Source organism: Castanea sativa, chromosome 1 (genome assembly GCF_040712315.1).
Source record: "Castanea sativa cultivar Marrone di Chiusa Pesio chromosome 1, ASM4071231v1".
Taxonomy (NCBI): domain Eukaryota; kingdom Viridiplantae; phylum Streptophyta; class Magnoliopsida; order Fagales; family Fagaceae; genus Castanea; species Castanea sativa.
The window spans coordinates 35630497-35650829 of NC_134013.1; the positions used below are offsets into that span (position 1 = coordinate 35630497).

Sequence of the window (20333 nt, forward strand, 5' to 3'; positions counted from 1 at the left end):
CCTCTTCAAACCTGACCATGGTTGATGATATTGTTGATGAAATTCCCTGCTCAATCAGTGATGAGATGAATGGAGAGCTTTTGGCTGATTTCACAAGAGAAGAAGTGGTTGTGGCTTTGAATCAAATAGAACCTTTGAAAGCACCGGGGCCGGATGGTCTTCCACCTTTGTTCTTTCAGCATTATTGGTAGACGGTTGGGGATGATGTGACTAAGGCAGTGCTGAGTTGTTTATCTACAGGCGTTATTCCCCCGTCCATCAACCGTACGTTCATCAACCTTATCCTAAAGGTAAAAAGCCCTTCAAAAGTCTCTGAATTTTGCCCTATTTCTCCATGTAACAGTATTTATAAGCTTATGTCCAAGGTTGTTACAGACAGAATGAATGGTCTACTACCCCTTATTATTTCAGATTCTCAGAGTGCCTTCCAATCTGACAAGGCTATTTCGGATAACATCCTTGTAGCCTTTGAGACACTTCACCATATGAAAAATCAGAAGTCAAAAAATAGAGGGTTCTTGGCTCTTAAGCTAGATATGAGTAAGGTGTATGATAGAGTTGAGTGGTGATTCTTGGAGCAAATTATGTGAAAAATGGGTTTTTGTAGTCGGTGGGTGGACTTGATTATGTCTTACATAGGTTTAGCCTCTTATCAAGTATTGGTTAATGGGGTGCTGAAAGGGGAAATATGGCCGAAAAGGGGGATTAGACAGGGCGATCATTTATCTCCATATCTCTTCTTGGTATGTTCCGAAGCTCTGAATCAACAACTACAGTATGCAGCTAACTCCGGGGCAATTAGAGGCTTTTCCTTGTGTCGAGATGGGCCAAAAATCAGCCACTTATTCTTTGTCGATGACACCCTGCTCTTTTGCTGAGCAACAAAGGGAGATTTGGAAGCAATCCTCCATATTCTATAATTGTATGAGCTAGCATCGGGGCAAAATCTGAATAGAGAAAAAACATCTGTATTTTTTAGCAAGGCTATTATGGAGGAACGAATGGTGGAGTTGGTGGACTTTATGGGAGTGAGTGAGGTTAGGGAGTATGAGAAATACCTTGGCTTGCCAGCCATGGTAGGGTGAAGAAAGAAAGAGAGCCTCAATTACATTAAAGAAAGAGTGTGGATAAACTCCAAGGGTGGAAGGAAAGGCTCCTATCTCAGGCGGGTAAGAAAGTTTTGCTTAAGGCTGTGACCTAAGCAATTCCCACTTTTGCAATGAGTTGCTTCAAACTCCCAACGGGGCTCATACAAGATATTAAGAGCTTGATTAGGAAGTTTTAGTGGGGCAACAAGGAGATCAACGTAAAATCCATTGGAAGAATTGGGAGACCTTGTGTAAACCAAAGGTTTTGGAGGGAATAGGTTTCAAGGACTTGGTGAAGTTCAATGAGGCTATGTTAGCAAAACACTTGTGGAGATTACTAACCAACCACACATCTTTGTTTTATAAGGTTTTTCATGCCAAGTACTTTCCAAATGGCTCGGTTTTGGATGCCAAACCTTCTGTGGGGTCCTATGCTTGGCAAAGCATTGTAAAAGCAAAGAATCTTGTCAAATCGGGATTGTTGTGGAGGGTAGGAGATGGAAAACAAATAAAGATATTTGAGGACAGATGGCTGCCTGGAGAGGAACCAACCAAGGTTATTTCGCCTCCAAATACCATCTTAGTTGAGTGGACAATGAGCAGGTTGTTGAACCCGAATGTTGCTGGCTGGAACACTCAATTGGTGGACTCCATCTTCCTTCCTTTTAAAGCCCAACGGATTAAAGGGATTCCCAATTATGTCACAAATCAGGAGGATTGTGTGTCTTGGCCAAAATGCAAAATTGGGCTCTACTCTATGAAATCCGAGTATCAAATACTGTGTGAAGCCAAGACAAATGGTGGGCCATCGAGGTCTACGGATGAGGGCGTAAAACTCTTTTGGAAGCACATTTGGCATACAAAAGTGCCAAATAAGATTAAGGTCTTCCTTTGGCGGGCTTGCTCAAATGCTTTACCAACAAAAGTGGGGCTTCATAAAAGAAAGATTATGAATAATACAATCTGTAAGCAGTGTTAGAAGGGAGAAGAGGATGAGTTTCATGTTGTGTGGGGCTGTGAATGTATCCACTCAGTTTGGGAAGCTCCTTTTGCAGTGTTAAGGGTGAATTTTCCCAGGATAGACACCATGTGGGACCTAGTTAGCTTCGTTCAAGCCAAGACTGGAGAGCTGGCAAATTTCGCCATGGTTGCCTGGGCAATATGGCAGCGCAGAAACAAACTCCGGTGTAAGGAGACAAGCACCCCTGTTCACAAAATATTCAAATCAGCCCTATCCCTACTAGTTGAGTTTCAGCAGAGGAAGCCAAGGCTAGCTGGCCAAAGCCACTCCAACCCGACCCAATGGCAGCCTCCTCCCCCTAATGTAGTAAAGGTTAACTTTGATGGTGATGTCTTTGGGGACTCTCATAAGGCGAGGGTGGGTGTTGTGATCCGGAATGAGCATGGGGAATGATGTGCATTGATAATAGCTTAATTTTGCATATTTATATCATTGTTAGAAAGCATTATCATTTTTATTTTGTGGTAATTCATGCATTTTATATTTGGTTTTGGAATAATGGTGAATAATAAATTTTGTGCTTAATTGAATCTTATTGCGTGAATTTGTCTTTTGTAGGAGAATGGAATTAAATAAGTGGATTTGTGCAAAAAAGAAAGCTAATGAACTTTAATTTTACAAGGGCCATGATGAAGTTAAAGAATGCCAACTCAATTAAATTTAAGTCCAATTGGAGCAAGGAATCAAAGGAAATTTGCATCAAATCCAAGTTCAATTCGGATTAGGATTCCAGCTTGCATATTAGTTAGTATTTTTGGCATAACTTTCGGCTCAGATGTCTAATCGAGATGATTCAAGTTGGGCTGGAAATTTATCTTAAAGGGCTACAACTTTGTAGTTTACCAAAAGTCCGAATTCTGACTTTAAATGGGCCAAAATTGTCGGTTAAGTGAAACCTAAAAATCTGGGATTTTTCCCAAACAGGAATTCAACTTGTAATAGGATTCTTTGACCTATTTAAAGGCTCTTTAGGGCAAAATTCAAGGAGGCCAGTGCTAGGGCTGAGGGCTGAACATAGAGAGTGCGGCTACTTTTTTGGTTTTCTTCTATGACAGTTAGTTTTATTTTATTTGTCTAGTTTAATGTTTAGTATTTTATTCTTGTGTTTTATTTTAATTATTATGAGTAGCTAAATTTATAATTAGGGTTAAGGATGAAACCTTATTAAAGATTATTAGTAATATTTATGTGGTTTGATTTTTCCCACAATAGTTGTTTTTTAATGATTTAAATTGTTCTTGCTTCATATCAATTGACTAAGATGAGATTCTAGATATGAGTTCAATCATGTTTTTCTCATGATTTAGGATATGTCTTAATTAATTGAATGCTTGGTTTATTAATTCTTGATTATAAAATTGGATATCGCTTGTGATTTATCTGTCAATGGATACAATTTATGATTTAATTTTTAGAATTGGATATATTTTGTGATTTGTTTGGCTATAGATACAATTGATGATTTGATTTTATACTTAAGAAGTGAAGAAGAACATGCTTTTGATTTTTAAAATAAGGATTTTAATGAGAATATTTTCCATGATAGCAAGACTGATTTCTAGATTATCATGTAGTGAGTTAGGAAAAATTAATGATCATAAATATATGCTGATATGACTTACAAGGCGGATTCCAAAACCTTAATTCCTTTCCCTTGATTATTTACATCTTTTTATTACTTTATATCTTTTGCTTAGTTTAACTATTTGCTTAATTTTATTATTTGCTTAGTTTATTTAATTTCAAAACAACCAATTTTTATTAAACTAGATTAGGATTAATTTGATTAAGATTTAATTAATTTTCTTACGTTCATTCAAGTCCCTGTGAGTTCGACCTCGTTCTTGTTAAACTATACTTCGGTACGGTTCGTACACTTGCGAGTATTTTAAAATTTGACAACAGGGAAGTGATGGCTTTGTTGTCAGAAAAAATAGCGATGCCATCATCAGTGGAAGTGCTTGAGATGTTGGCTGCAAGGAGAACTGCCATCTTTGCTAGAGAACTGAGCTTCAAGAATGTTTGGTTTGAAGGGGATGCCGAGGGGGTAGTGAGAAGCTTAAGGGATGGGGCCAGCTCAAATGCTTTTGTTGGGCACTTGGTGAAAGACTTTAGGTCTATAGTTGGTTTGTTTCAAACCTATTCTATCTCTCATGTAAGGCGGCAGGGTAATATTGTAGCCCATGCTTTAGCTAGGGAGGCTAGAATGTCTTTTTCTTTACGTATTTGGATGGAAGATGTTCCTCCAAATGTTTTGTCTGTTGTAACCAAAGATTTTTCCTATTGAATATATTTTCCCCAACGGGATGGATTTCTCAAAAAAAAAAAAATAAAAGGGGCTTCCCTGTTTGGACCAAATTTTTTTTATTCCAAAATACCCCTACAACCTATGTTTAAGCAAGGGCAACTCGGTAAAAATATATCTTTAACTCCCACTAAAACATTGTTTAAAAAACACGTTCACTCTATTAATAGTTTTCAAATTACTTTATCCATTCATTAAAAAAATTAAAACAAACACACATTTATTTGTAAAAATACATTTGCTAATTAAAAAAAAATGCCGTTATTGCACCAAAAAAAAAAAAAAAACCTTGCACCCACATTTTAGTCATGCACACACAAAGAGTTTTAGTATTGCTTTTGCCTTTGTCAGTGCATCATTGTATGGCAGCCAATTTGAATAGCCGAGGGGTCGCTTTAAGCTTGGGCAAGCGTGTCGTCAATCGAATCCGGACTTCCAACTCTTAACTCTCACGAACCACCTCTTACTACTCTCAGGTCAGTTTTTCCACTCTTTTTATCTGCGTGATTTGCTTTTATTTGTTTTTGGTATGTTATCTTTGTGTATCAGTGTTTGCAAAGTTAAAATTTTTTTTTTCTAAACTATTTTTTATCATGAGAGGTAACATGTTATTAACTGTCATAGAGTTAATCTTCTAATACTATCCTGCCATTTCCTAATTACTTTCTTGCTACAATTATTTTGTAGTTAAAAACAATTAAATACTAATAATGATTACTAGCCTTATAATTGTAGCAAGAAAGTAATTAGGAAATGGCAGGACTTACTTCCAGTACTTTTTTAACTGAAATCTTCTTTTATTTTAATAAGAAACTGTCACATCACTTACTAATTAAATAAAAGGTGGAGATTAAAACTCACTACTATTTGTCATTTTGTATTTAAAATAAAAAGAGAACTCAAATTAAAAAAGTATTAAAGGTAAGCCACACCCTCTATATATATATATATATATATATATATATATATATATATATATATATATATATTCCCAGTTAGCATTAGCACAATTACATGTTTGTACTGCTGATATAGAGAATTACAAGTGTTACGATAAGGTAGTTTATTTTATTTTTTTTTAGGTGAACTAAAAAAAATTATATTTTATGTTGAAGTGGCAATCTGATAACCGTCTATGTGGGAAGAAAATTATATTTTATTTTGATTGTTAGTCATGTTAATATTTTTCATCAATTACTTAACGACTGAGACTATTTTGATATGTACGGGCCCTACCCCCCTGTCAATCCGAATTGCCCTAAGGCCCGTAAGGACTAACTCTTATAGAGGTCCTGTGCCGACCACACGTTGTAATGCTCATGCCGTCCAAGAGGTCTAATCTAGGAGCGCTCAAAGCAGCCTGTGGCGTGTCCTGCCGAGCACATACTTACCTATGGGGTTGATCCCGACGCCACTATCATTTTCTCCTTCCCGCCACCTGACGTCCACTTAGATGAAATGGTATTGGACCTCTTTTTCATTGCCCAGGGAACGCCCCTATCGAGCATCAAATCTAGCGGTGGAGCCAGTTCTGATGCCACTCATTTTCTCCCACTCCCAACTAAAACCCCCACTTAAGGGTAATAGTATTGGACCTCTCCATTCACCCATCAGGAGAATAATCATGACCATTCCACTAAATTTGTCTATAAATAGACGAAGAAGAATCAGTGAAAGGGGTTGGCAATTTCAGAGAGAGAAAAGATTAGAAACTGAGAGCGGTGTCAGTTTCCCTCGAGGAAGAGAAGGGAGAGACAGTGAGAAGTAGGGGAAAGAAGCCCAGTACACGGGCCTAGCGGGCATAACACCACCTTTTGTAGAAAATCCAGAAGCCCACTATACAAATAGATTGTGAGCCCAAATCCATGCGAGGCCCACGAGCCCAATTTTGGGACGCACAATTGGCGCCGTCTGTGGGAAACTCCTATGCAGTTGTGGTGCTATCTTGGCACGCTAGCAGAGATGTTTGGAAGTGGACAGAGAAGCCATGCAAAAAGTGGCATTGGAGGGACGTCGCGGGGGTCCACATGGCGGGAAAGGAGGCAAAAAAGGCAAGAGGACAGAAGACACGAGGAGGTAGAAGAGTCTGGGCTCGGGGAAGGGTCGTACCAAACCCGCTGGAGGGACCGAGAGCTCAAGCGCCTGCGCAGGGCGGTTAGGGATCTAGAGTTGCAAGCACGGGGCCAACGAGGGAGAAGGGACCATGGAGTGCGAAGGGAAAGGTTAGTAAGTGTGGGGAATCGTCGTGAGGCCGGATCTCATCAATCCAGGTCTTATAGGCACCGCGACCACTCGCGGGAATATGCAGACCGCGAATCAACTTCCCCTGACGTCAAGCGACCACGAAATGCAGCAATGTATACCATGAGCCGAGCACTGCGACAAGCAGCCCGATCACCATTCTCTAGAGATATCGAAAGTGCGCTAAAGCCGAGCCGGTTCGCGCGGCCACCGTTCAATTCCTACACTGGGAAGACAGACCCGGTGGAACATGTAAGTCACTATATTCAGATGATGTCTTTGCACTCTCATAACGATGCATTGATATGTAAGGTTTTCCCCTCGAGCCTCGAGCCCACTGTGTTGAGGTGGTTCAACAGGCTGAAGAATGGCTTAATCCAAAGTTTCTCGAAATTGATCCAGGAGTTCGGAGAACAGTTCATGACGTGCAGCCGGGTGCCACAGCCCGTGGACGCGTTGCTATCGATGAAGATGGGGGCGGGAGAGACCCTTCGCAACTACGTTAGCCGATACTGGGAGCTGTACAACGAGATCAGCGGGGGCAACGAAAAGATCGCGGCTAGTACCTTTTGGATGGGCCTGCCCGAAGAGTCCGGGCTGAGAGAATTGTTGACCTTGAAGCCTCCCGAGGATTTATGAGGCAGTTGATGAGGCGTATCGAGGAGTATAAGCGCTTGGAGGACGATCGGCTGCAGTCTAAAAGGAAGGAGCCGATAACCAACTATCCTCGGAACAACAGCTTCAACCCCAGACATAGGAAGGATTTGAGGATTCAGGAGCCCGGCCCGGCGGTTAGGGGAGTCAATGCGACATTTAAGGAGCCTGTACACCGCATCATTGATAGAATAAAAAATGAGCCCTATTTTAGGCGAACGAACAAGATGGCAGGCGACCCGTCAAGGAGAAACCAGAACCTATATTGCTCCTATCATAGAGACAAAGGGCACACCACCGAGCAGTGTAGGGTGTTGAAAGATCACTTGGAACAGTTGGTGAAGGCGGGGCATTTGAAAGAGTTTCTAGTGGAGACGGGGAGTCAGGAGACCGGACAGGCTGAGCGGCTACATCGAAACCTTCTCCCTCCCCCTTTGGGAGTGATAGAGGTCATCCACGTTGCTCCAATGGGCAATTATGACACCCACCACTAAGGGGGTGTTGACCGTGGTGTCAGCAAAAGGAAGCATAAGCGAACAACCCCCGGGGAAGAGACCGAGGTACAATAGGCAACCCATCGCATTCGACGACGACGATTTGGAAGGTACTACCCAGCCCCACCATGATGCTCTGATAGTTACGGCCCGAATAAGGGGGTTCATAGTGAAGAGAATAATGATCAATCAAAGGAGTGGCGCAGATGTGATGTACCTGGACTTGTACCGGGGGCTCGGCCTAAAAAAGGAGGACTTGTCCAAGTATGATACACCTTTAATGGGATTCAACGAGCACATGGTGATCCCAGAGGGGCAGATTTCACTCCTAGTTATCATGGGAGGCCGGAATGTGATGGTGACGTTCATAGTGGTCGCCTCTTTCTCACCGTATACGAAAATATTCGGAAGGCTGTGGATACACGACATGGGGGCTGTGCCATCCACCTTGCACGTAAAGGTCAAGTTCCAAACTGAAGAGGGGATTACAGTGATAAGGGGCGATTAGCAGGCGGCCAGACAATGTTTGGTGACTGCAGCCATCGAACAAACTAAGCAGAGGGAACCAGCTGAGAATGCGCCCCTATAGCAATTACAGGACCCCAAGATGCAGGGGACCAGCTGAGAGGAGTTTTCAGATAGGGGCAGGCTTGAGTAATGGGGAGAGGGTGTAGCTGCTGTTATTCCTCATACAAAACGTGGATGTGTTTGCGTGGAGTCCATATGAGGTACCCGGCGTCGACCCCAAGTTCATAGTTCACAAGCTGAATGTGGATCCATTGTACCCCCCCCCAAGAAACAGAGGCCGAGAAGGTCTGCTAAGGAGCACGCGGACACCGTCAGACAGGAAGTTGGGAGGCTGAGAGAAGCAGGGGCCATAAAGGAAACGTTCTTTCCGGAATGGCTCTCAAACACGGTGGTCGTGAAGAAGAAGAGCAGTAAGTAGAGGGTTTGTGTTGATTTTACCGATCTTAACCGAGCATGTCCGAAGGATCCGTTTCCGATGCCGAAAATCAACCAATTGGTGGACGCCACATATGGGCACCTGAGGATGAGTTTCCTCGACGCTTTTCAGGGCTATCACCAAATTGCCCTAGCCGCCGAGGACCAGGAGAAGACGACATTCTTAACGCCCGACGCTAACTACCACTATACTGTGATGTCGTTCGGTTTGAAGAACGCGGGAGCCATATATCAACAAATGATGACGAGGATGTTTAGGGATAAGGTTGGACGGATGGTGGAAGTATACATTGACGACATGGTGATAAAAAGCAAGCAAGAGGGGCAACACATTGGCGACCTGAAAGAGGTGTTCGAGGTACTTCGACGACACCGGCTGCGCCTCAACGTCGACAAGTGTGCGTTCGGGGTTGGATCCGGCTGATTCTTAGGTTATTTGATTACTAAACGGGGGATAGAGGTCAGCCCCGACCAAATCGAAGCCGTGAAACGTCTCAGACCGCCGGGCAACCCGAAAGAGGTTCAAAAGCTAACCGGTATACTGGCCGCCCTCAACCGGTTTATTTCCAAGTTCGCTGATCGATGCCGTCCTTTTTACCAACTTCTGAAGAAGTGGAAGGGATTCCAATGGGACGAGGAATGTGACAAGGCCTTCCAAGATCTGAAGGATTACCTTGGCCGGGCACCGACGTTGTCAGCCCCCGAGCCGGGAGAAGACTTATACATGTACCTCTCCGTGTCTGAGCATGCAGCGAGCGCCGTACTACTAAGAAATAACGGGGCACAGTTCTCGGTTTATTAAATCAGCAAAACGCTAGTCAATGCGGAGACCAGATACTTGCCACTGGAAAAGCTGGTGCTGGTACTCGTACATTCCACCAAAAAGTTGCCCCATTATTTTCAGGCCCACACGGTCCACGTCTTGACCGAGTACCCGCTCCAGTCACTGTTGAGGAGATTTGACTTCACGGGGAGGATAGCCAAGTGGGGGACTTGGTTGGGCTCCTTCGACATCAGATACAAGCCAAGGAACTCGGTGAAAGGACAGGTACTTGCGGATTTTATTGCCGAGTTCACTCCGAGAGCTACAGGTATAACCGGCGTGGTAAAAGTTAGGCCATGGAGGGTGTTTGTGGACGAAGCGTCCAATACGGCTGGACCAGGGGCAGGAATCGTGGTCATCACCCCGGAATAGCTGAAGCTAGAACATTCATTCAGGTTAGGCTTTAGGGCTTCTAACAATGAGCCCGAATACGAAGCTCTACTTGCAGGGCTAAGGGTTGTCATGGATCTGGGAGCAAGGGAGGTGAAGGTATACTCGGACTCCCTCCTCGTGGTAAGTCAGGTCTAGGGGAATTTCAAGGCCAGGGATCCCCGGATGATAGAGTACCTACGGCTAGCAAGGTAGATGATGGATAACTTTGATACGGTCAAGATAGAGCGGATAGCCCAGGGGCAAAATTGGCACGCCGATTCCTTGGTAACTCTAGCATCATCAATAGCTGATGAAGTACCTCGGCTGATTAGGGTGGAGTTAGTTCCTGAGCCAGGTATTGCCGCCAGGGCACTGATTGTACAGGTCACTGAAGCCGAGAGATGCTGGATTGATCTGATCATCGAGTTCCTTTCAGAAGATCGAACCCGGAAGATAAGAAAGAGGCAGCCAGAGTACGACGAACTGCCACTAGTTACTGGTTGTTTGCTAATCGAAAGCTATATTGTAGGTCATTCGACGGGCCATACCTGTAGTGCTTACACCCAGACCAGGCCAAGGAGCTGTTAGCCGAACTGCACGAGGGAGTCTGCGATAGCCACGTGGGGGGACGCTCGCTTACGCACCGAGCAATGACTCAGGGTTTCTGGTGGCCGCAGATGAGGAGGGAAGCCACCGAATATGCTCAGAGATGTGGACAATGTCAGGTTCACGTGCCGATGATCTGCCAACCGGCTGGGAACCTGAACCCAGTTTGCAGCCCGTGGCCATTTGCTCGCTGGGGGCTGGATATAGTTGGCCTTTTCCCCGAGCAATGGGTAACCGAAGGTTCGTGCTAGTGGCAGTGGACTACTTCACAAAGTGGGCAAAGGCCGAGGCGCTGGCCAACATCCGAGACGTTGATGTTAAGAGATTTGTATGGAGGAACATTGTAACAAGGTTCGGCATTCCGGAGTCCTTAATATCGGACAACAGCCTGCAGTTCGATAGCAGAGCGTTCCGGGGGTTCTGCGAGGGCCTTAGTATCCGGAACCGATACTCCACACCGGCCTATCCGCAGAGTAACGGCCAGGCAAAAGCAACCAACAAGGCCATCGTGAGCGGCCTGAAGAAAAGATTGGAGGGCGCCAAGGGCAAATGTGCTGAGGAGTTGCCAAGCGTCCTGTGGGCATACCGAACTACCTCGAGGAGATCCACCGGAGAAACGCCGTTCTTTCTCACCTACGGGGCGGAGGTAGTTATCCCCGCTGAAGTAAACTTGTGTAGCGCCAGAGTTGCGGTATTTTCTTTTGACTAGCATCGATGTCCCGCACAAGGTTGATCATACTCGGAGTCTCCTCCTTGTCTGATGCCTCAGTCCGACTTTGAACGGCAGGTGAAGGCAGGGCTGGGTAAAGGATATGCTCGGTGTCCCACAACGGAGAATCCGCGGCCAAGCCATCCCTCCCCGAAGCCATGGCGCCGAGCTTGGTAATTTATCGGCTCCGCGGAGTTTTCAACGTCCGAGAAACCGACATTGTACCACTTCTCCTCGCAGGCTTTGAGGGACTCCTTCAGGCTGACGATCTCACTAGCCTGGGCTAGACTCAAGCTGTCCGCCGTTGCTAGCTTGAGCTCGGTCTCCCCGAGCTTCGTCTCTAGGTAGGTCAGCTTCCCTTCGGCGGCCTGCCGGGCTTTCTCTACGTCCACTGCCTTCCTCTCCGACGTCGCAGCAGCCTCCCCCTTCTCCTTGGCCGTGGATTCAGCGATAGCCTTTAGCGCCCTCTCCCCCTCTAGGGCCTCGGTAGCGTCCTTCAGCCGCCCGGTCACAACATTTGTCATCTGCGCGGCCTAGAGATAGGAAAGTAACCAAGTGACGAAATTAGAAAAGAGAAGAGAGATACACTCGGCGCAATGCACACAGTGAAGGGGGATAGAGCGTTACCGCGATAGAGTGCCATAACAGTCACGTGGCTAGTGTCTTATCGTTGCCTTGCGCATAGTAGTGCACGTCCTCGGGCAGTATAAGGCCCTGCACCAAGCTTTTGGCCACTTGCCCCCTGCGCCCCAATCCCATAGCCGGAGGCTGGCGATGGCTTGCAAACACTCGTCACCCAACTAGAAGATGTGCTGCCAGCCGACCACCTGCCGTGAAGAAGATGCCACATCCATCCTTGGTTGCACCACGGGGGGAGTCGCTGCTGGCCCCTCCGAAAGCCTGGAACCACCCGCTGCACGAGGAAGGGTCTTTGGCAAAGTGTCGCCCGGTACAAGGGGGCTACTCTCAGCAACCCTTTTTCTCTTCCTGCCCTCACCCCTAGGAGGAGTTTGACTTATTCCCCTCGGGGACTAGGTTTGAGCCACAGGACCAGCACTAGGAATGAATCAGGAAAGGGTCATCTCTCTGTTCTTCACCATCCTCTCTGCTTGGGCGGCAGCGGTTCCTCGGCTACAGGGGCAGCGTCCTCTGGCTGTCCGATCGCTTTGTGCCTTCGTCGACTCTGCGACACTCGCTCGGCCGAGCTGTCCCTCACCGGCGCGATATCATCGGCAGTTGTATAGCGCGGGCCGCTTCCTCGAGCCTCGCCTATCGTGAGCCCAGGGGGGAGGAAGGACTTGTACCGCACGTCGATATACGACAAGAGGGGGCTGTCTACCAAGAGTGTCTGGCCAAAACTCTGCCAAGTGGTGTACACGGGGTTGACGCTGAGGATCAAGTAAGACACCCTGAGCTGCCCGTCGTCGTGCACGAAGATCTCTGACCTAAGAACGAAGTTGAGGTCACGTGCGTGTATAACTCGACTGTCCGGGAAGAACCTTCTGGACTTTGCAGTGAATCAGGGAATAAACCGGTCATCTAAAAGAGGAAAGTATAATATAATATATAAAAAAAAAAATGAAAACAAGCGAAGGAGGGTTGTCGGTACCGACCAATTTCACGCGGTGAGAGTGGGCAAAGAAGCTCACTGGCATGCCAGTTACCGCGCACCCGAACGAACTCTCCGGCTGAGTTCCTATTAGAGTCGGACAGGCAGGATATGAGCCGGACTCGGGTATCTCTAGTTTTCAAGTAGTAACCACGGGCGAAGTTGCCGCACAGTTTATACATGAAATTTATGTCGTGCTGGTTCAACTGCAGCCCGAACATGTGGTTTAACCGGACGACACAGCTAACAGCCCTATAAAAGTTGGGGGAAAACTGGTCGGGGCACAGGCTGTAAAATCCTAAGGTACCTATGATGAGAGGGCCTACGGGGAACCTAACCCCACCCTCGAGTATCGACATCAATGGGAAGAATGCTGCGTTCAAATCAGTGGCCCTCTCAAGTTCGAGGTCGCCCACGTTGCAATACGCAACGTCGACATCCCCTATGATGCCAAAGGTCTCTCTAAAACTAGCCAAGGCAACCCTAGGGGTAAGGAGGTGAGAAAATCCCATTATTATAAGATGATATGGAAGAGAATCGAAAAGTTGAGAGAGGTAGAAAGAACTTACTTGGGGGCTCTAGAGAGTGGAGAACTGAGAAGGTTTTTGGCGCAGAAGAAGGATGCTCGGCAAAGGAAGGGATGGGAGTAATGGAAACACGAAAAATGGAGATGGAGTCCAAGATGGACTACTTATAGGCCCACGAAACATTTAATGAAGCCAGAGGCGAGAAAAAACACCCTCACAAAATCATTTTCTTGGGTAACCCCCCACACGCGTGGGCACGGTTCACGAACCATCGGGCGGTTCGCCAACCACCAAATATTAATTATTGAGGTAACGATCTGATACAGCGCCATCCTCGAGAAATCCGCTGAGCCGATTGCCTTGGCTGGGTGCCGAGGATATACATCCGCGGAAAGCCATCACAATGATTGGCCCAGGATCCTTGATTCATCACTTGAAGCAGAGCATGAATCAAGGAGGGCTATTGTACGGGCCCTACCCCCCTGTCAAGCCCTATTTCCCTAAGGCCCGTAAGGACTAACTCTTATAGAGGTCCTGTGCCGACCACATGTTGTAATGCTTGTGCCGTCCAAGAGGTCCAATCTAGGAGCGCTCAAAGCAGCTTGTGGCGTGTCCTGCCGAGCACATACTTACCTACGGGGTTGATCCCGGCGCCACTATCATTTTCTCCTTCTCGCCACCTGACATCCACTTAGATGAAACGGTATTAGACCTTTTTTCCATTGCCTAGGGAACGAACCTGCCGAGCATCAAACCCAGTGATGGAGCCAGTTCCAATGCCACTCATTTTCTCCCACTCCCAACTAAAACCCCTACTTAAGGGTAATAGTATTGGACCCCTCCCTTCACCCATTAGGAGAATAATCATGACCATTCCACTAAATTTTTCTATAAATAGACGAAGAAGAATCAGTGAAAGGGGTTGGCAATTTCAGAGAGAGAAAAGATTAGAGATTGAGAGCAGTGTTAATTCCCCCCGAGGAAGAGAAGGGAGAGACAGTGAGAAGTAGGAAAAGGAAGCCCAGTACGCGGGCCTGCCGGGCATAACACTATCCTTTGTAGGAAATCTAGAAGCCCACTATACAAATAGATTGTGAGCCCAAATCCCTGCGAGGCCCATGAGCCCAATTTTGGGACGCACATGATACATTACCAAAATGTTAGAGACTAATTTGATATATTTGAAAGGTCAAATGCCAAATTAACATATAACGTAAAAGTTAAGGACCAAACATGTAGTTTGCTATATATATATATATATTTATTTATTTATTTATGACCATTTTATATTCGGATTATATATATGGAACCAACTCCAATTACAAATTAAAGATTTCACATTGTCTCACAAAAGACAAGAACAATATTGACTATTGAGTTAGATTTCTACTTTCAAAAAAACTAGAAGTGAGAACACGAATTGACTAAAAGCACGTCACTCATTAATTCGACCACAAATCTTTTTAACAATAAAATCTTTTTTTTTTTGGAAACATTTTAACAATAAAATCTTAAACTTATTTGTTTCAACCAAAAAAAAAAAAAACCATAATATTTGCTTTAACAATAAAATACTAACCTTATAATTAAATTGAGAAAAGAAAAACCTTAAAAGATTAAGGCTTACGAATCACTCATTAGTTTATTCTACTGGTCTGTTTGGGAACAATTTATTTAGTTGAATCTTAAAATTTTGGCGAAAAGCCCATTTTAGTCCCTACATTTTTACGAGATTCTCACTTTGATTCCTAACTTTTTTTCCCACCGATTTTAGTCTCTATTCTAGAAAACGCGTCTCGTTTTTGTCCCTGACAACCATCAGAGACGGACACAGTTGGCAAACGGCATGCACTATTGGCACTCTCAAAGCTGACGTGGTCATTAAAATAGTAATAATAAATATTATTTGGCATTTAAAATGCCACGTCAGCATTTAAATTAAAAAAAATTATTAATTTTAATTAAATAAAAAAATTAAAAACATAATTAAAAACTAAAAATGTGTATCTTGAATAAGAACAACAAAAACACAAACCCAGAAATTAAAAAAAAAAAAAAAAAAAACCAACAAACAACCATTCAACACCGAATTCTCCAGCAAATCAATATTTACATGATTTTCACAAAGTCCATAATTGAATAACTAATCAACCATACAACATCGAATTTTCCAACAAATCAAACTCATAAACCCAATAAACAATCCAATCTCCAACAAACCCATAAACCTATATTTTCTTAGGAAACAAACACAAAATAAATCCAAAAATTTAGCTTAAATACAAATTCATAAATCCCAAAGCCCCCATTTTCTCAAACCCAACAAAATAATCAAAGACCCATTACAGGCCACACCCAAAATCTGGGTTTGTTTTCACTCACTCTCTCTTTAGCAGCTGCGAGTGAGAGAAGTTTTGGTGGGATTTTTTATTTTGTTCTGGGTTTGATCGGAGGAGGGATGGTGATGGCGGAGAATGATCAAGAAGCGAGTGGTACCAAGTCGAAGTCGAAGTCTGCGTGTAAGACTCCGGCGGCGGTGGCGATGAATGGCGACAATGCTCCTCCTCCTTCTTCGATAATGATTGGTACCTTGCCTGATTCTTGGCCAACTCTTTCCGATGTGGCCGCAGTGGTGGCGGCGGGAGGAGCAGCCTCAAAGCCTTGAGATAGAGGTTGGAGAGCGAGCCAATGGCGTCGCGACAAGCGGTCAGAGAGTTTCAAGAGAAGTCAGGATTTTTTGCTTCAGCTCCACCATTGCTAGGTGGGTTGATATGGAGGGAGATCTTGTGTTTTGCTTTGTGGCTTTTGGATTGGATTTGGGTTCTTAGCTTCTTGTTGTTGCTGTTGTTGGGATGACATTTTTGAGAGAAGAGAGAGAGAGAGAGAGAGAGAGAGAGAGGTGTTGTTGGTGTTGTTACATTTGAGATTTGGGTGTTGTTGGTGTGTATGTGGGTGTTTTTTTCTTTCTTTGTTCTTAGATCTGGAGAATTTGATGTTGAATGATTGTTTGTTGGTTTTATTTATTTATTTATTTAAAATTTCTGGGTTTGTGTTCTTAATGTGGGTTTGTGTTCTTGTTGTTCTTGTTCAAGACACACTTAGATCTCAATTCATATAATTTTTAGTTTTTAATTTTTTTATTTAGTTAAAATTAATAATTTTTTTATAATTTAAATGCTGACGTGGCATTTTTTTAATGCCAAATAATATTTATTATTATTATTTTAATGGCCACATCAACTTTGAGAGTGCCAACAGTGCATGTGGGTTTGCCAGCTGTGCAATTTCTGTCTCTAATGTAACGTTAGGGACAAAAACAAGATGCATTTTCCAGGATAGGAACTAAAATCGGTGGGAAAAAAAGTTAGGGACCAAAGTGGGAATCGCGTGAAAATATAGAGACTAAAATGGGTTTTTGCCTAAAATTTTTTGCTAAAAGTGTAGAAAAAAAAAGGTTAAAAGTTAGCTGAATTATATAATCAAATTCATGAATAGTACCAAAATGTGCAATAAGACCTATAAATAGTACAAAAAAAAGTTAAAAATTCAAATAAGCTGAAGCTTATAAGCCCATGCCAAATGGGCTCATAACATCTTAGTTGTGAGAAAATTAATAATTCTCTATGGAAAATGCATTAATCCTTAAATAGTCATTTTGAGTTGTTTTCAAGACACATACATGTAATTTATTTGAAAATAAAGTTAATTTATTTTAATTAATAGGCATGTCAATATTTATTGTAAGTTATTAATTGTTGATTTAAAATCCATGTTTTGGTTCCTTAAGTAGAGTCCAAGTTTTAATCCATTGCATGGGTAAATTAAGGGAATCCACTAATATGACATATGTCCCAATTGCTAGAATATTCCAACCCAAGACATCATATAGTGATATCACTCATGTGGTGTTACTAATTCTTGTCCAAATCACATTGGGGATTTGTTTGCCACCCTACCTAAAGGGTTAAGGTCATATTATTTAAACCCCATTTTTCTCCTATTCTAATGGCATTGATCGACAGCTCTTTTGGAGGCACAAAAATCCCAAAGAATCCTCTCCATCTCCACTACCTTGTAAAGAGAAAATCATCCTTGCCTTCCCTCATTTTACTCTTTTTTGTTTGTTTTGAAGTAAAATATTTTATATATAAAACATTTTTAAGTGTTTAGTATGATATGTAAAATTTTTCAAGCAAACCATAAAACCAGTGACTCCACCATCAGAGCCGTTGGTATTGGAGGTCCGGTGACTTGACCATAGAAATTTATAGTAAAAAAGATGGCTCTAGTGACCGAACTACCAATGACTGCCATTGCAACAATGTCTTTGATGACCAGACTGCTAGTACTAATGACCGAAACAACGTCTCTAGCCATCAGAAAGGTGGCTTTGGTTATCAAACCTACGACACTTGTTGTCAAAATGGTGTCTCCAGTGATCAAACCACCAACACCATTTGTCAAAGTGACAGCTCCAAGTCCAACCACCAGACTGCTCGAACTGTAGCTCCAACTATCGAGACTATTGCTCCAGCTACCAGATTGCCGCTACAAATTGCCCAACCCACCAACCTGTTGACCTAGTCACCAAATGGGATAAGCAAAGCCACTGTATGTTTTTGTAAAATAGTTTATCAAAATTTTATAGGTAAAATGTTTTACAATTTTTTATAAAAAACTTTCCGATCAATGGAAAATATTTTATGAATTTAACCACATTTTACCAGCAACTAGTAAAGAAACAACTGGAAAAAAAAAACATGGGTAAAATACTATTTTGGCCTCTAAACTTTATTAAAAATTTATTTTTTGTCCCTGAACTTTAAAAAGTTATTTTCTCATCCCTAAACTTTGTAAAGAGTTTCTTGAATAGAATAGAGTCAAAAATAAGAATGAAAAAGAACTTTTTCAATAGTTTAGAGATAAAAAAAACAAACTTTTAGTAAAGTTTAGGGACATAAATAAAACATTTTCAATAATTTAGAGACAAAATATGAACTTTTGAATAGTTTAGAGATGAAAAATGAATTTATTAAAATTTGGGGGTAATAAACAAACTTTTCGTAAAGATTAGATATCAAAATAATATTTTACAAAAAAAAAGTTTAAAATAAAGGAGTGTCCTTTGACATAAAAACACCACACTCATGATCTCTATAGCTACCAGAGACTAAGAGCATCCACATCAGTATGTGGAAATTTTTTTTCCATTTTGCAAATTTAAAATCTATTTTTTCTATTTTACACACCTATTTTACATAACACCCACATCAGTTTCAGGGCAGGCTCAATAGGTGATGCAATTGATGCAATCGCCTAAGGCCCCCACTTGTAAAAAAAATTATATATATAATATATTTATCTATATACTTTAATTAAAAAAAATTTAAACATTTTATTAGTCAATAAAATCCATTAAAAAGGCCCCATTATATCCTAAAATGCAAAAGATTAAAAAGGAAAAAAAAAATAGTCAAACTTCAGCTAACAAAATTAAATTTTAGGAGACAAATTTATTAACTCATTCTTGAAATATGCTAAATCAAAATTAATAGTAGACAAATTCATTAATAATACAACGTAATTGTCTTGAAATATGCTAAAATAAAGCGTATAATTTAAAAAACAAAAGAAAAATCTCTCTGCCTCTCCATCTATATTCTTACCTTTCTTTTCTTCATCTTCATCTTGATTCTTGATCTTTTTCCATAAACTCAGTCAATCAGTGAAATTTTTCTTTATTGATTCCCTTCAATTGACAACAAATTCAAAATAAAAGGGGAAGCGTCCACCAGAGGCAATCTTCAAAGAGGCTTTCTGTCTTTCCAAAATTGAGCTAGAGTCTTCAATTTATTTAACTTTTTTTTTTTTTATACAAGATAAAAATTTTACTCTAACCTAATCTAAGTGTATATGTATGTGAAACTTCCTCTAAGAGATTTGAACCCGGCTCTTACCTCTACACTCTACAATACCTGTGAAGTGACTATCACACAAAAAATATGCGATGTTTCTATTTATTTAACTTAAATTATATATATTTTTAGTTTATTTTACGGCACAGTTGTTTGATGGGAGTCCCATCATGGGACACGTCTGATAGGACACGTTTTTTCTTTAAAACTTAGCTATAGGATGGTTTCTCCAAAAAAAAAAAAAAAAAAAAAAAAAACTTAGCCATAGGATGATATTTGATAGGAGTACAGGCTGGACTGCGAGGCTGCACTGCACAAGTGCACAGCAGCACTGGCTGCACAGTGTGCAACTGTGCAGTGCAGCCCACAGTTACAGCTTATAAGACAACACCGCTAACTTTTTATTTATTTATCTAAACATGCTTTCGCATTTTATCTATTATTATAAATCATTATATCAATTAATAATTTGATTTGTATCATACTAACTTATTTATATTATAGTGATACTAATTTATTGAATCATGCATTAAATAAATTTTTATTTGTGCATGTTTAGATTTTAAAGTGGTCACAACTTAGAAAAATTGCAAGAACTAAGTTTTATTGTTCTATACTTATAAATTTTATTTTTAGTTAAATTATATTTTTAATTATAAATTACGTTTTATTTATCTATAAATTTTTTGTCATTATAAATGTCTACTAAAAAATATTTATCCGGATATGAAAAACTTCAAAAAAAGAGAAAAATTTAAAAAGAAATTGAATCTCAAAAAGATCTATGGATAAAAAGGTCCCATTTGAAATTTTCACCAAAAACCTTGAAAGTTTTTGAGCTGGCTGTGATCAATTTATCTATTATACATATTTATTTAAATAAAATATTCATTTTTTTACTTAATGAAAAAATATAAAATATTCAAATAAAATATTATACAATTTTCTTTGCAAGATAAGGTGAGTAGAAAGAGAGAGAGAGAGAGGAGAGTGAACAATAACGGCA

The 20333-nt window shown here is 41.8% G+C and overlaps 3 protein-coding genes across 3 annotated transcripts; all 3 read left to right on the forward strand.

Moving 5' to 3' along the window:
• The first annotated feature begins 17 nt into the window (after positions 1 to 17).
• Positions 18 to 2502, forward strand: LOC142625834 (uncharacterized). The gene is made up of 4 exons (XM_075799564.1): positions 18 to 187; positions 344 to 545; positions 1456 to 2053; positions 2144 to 2502. The coding sequence occupies exons 1-4, from the start codon at positions 18 to 20 to the stop codon at positions 2500 to 2502; spliced, it is 1329 nt and encodes a 442-aa protein (XP_075655679.1).
• Positions 2503 to 4021: 1519 nt separating this feature from the next.
• Positions 4022 to 4396, forward strand: LOC142625840 (uncharacterized). Its single transcript, XM_075799576.1, has one exon. The coding sequence runs from the start codon at positions 4022 to 4024 to the stop codon at positions 4394 to 4396; it is 375 nt and encodes a 124-aa protein (XP_075655691.1).
• Positions 4397 to 7302: 2906 nt separating this feature from the next.
• On the forward strand, positions 7303 to 8311 carry LOC142625848 (uncharacterized). The gene is made up of 2 exons (XM_075799588.1): positions 7303 to 7780; positions 7827 to 8311. Exons 1-2 carry the CDS (start codon positions 7303 to 7305, stop codon positions 8309 to 8311), a joined length of 963 nt encoding a protein of 320 aa, XP_075655703.1.
• Positions 8312 to 20333: the final 12022 nt, after the last annotated feature.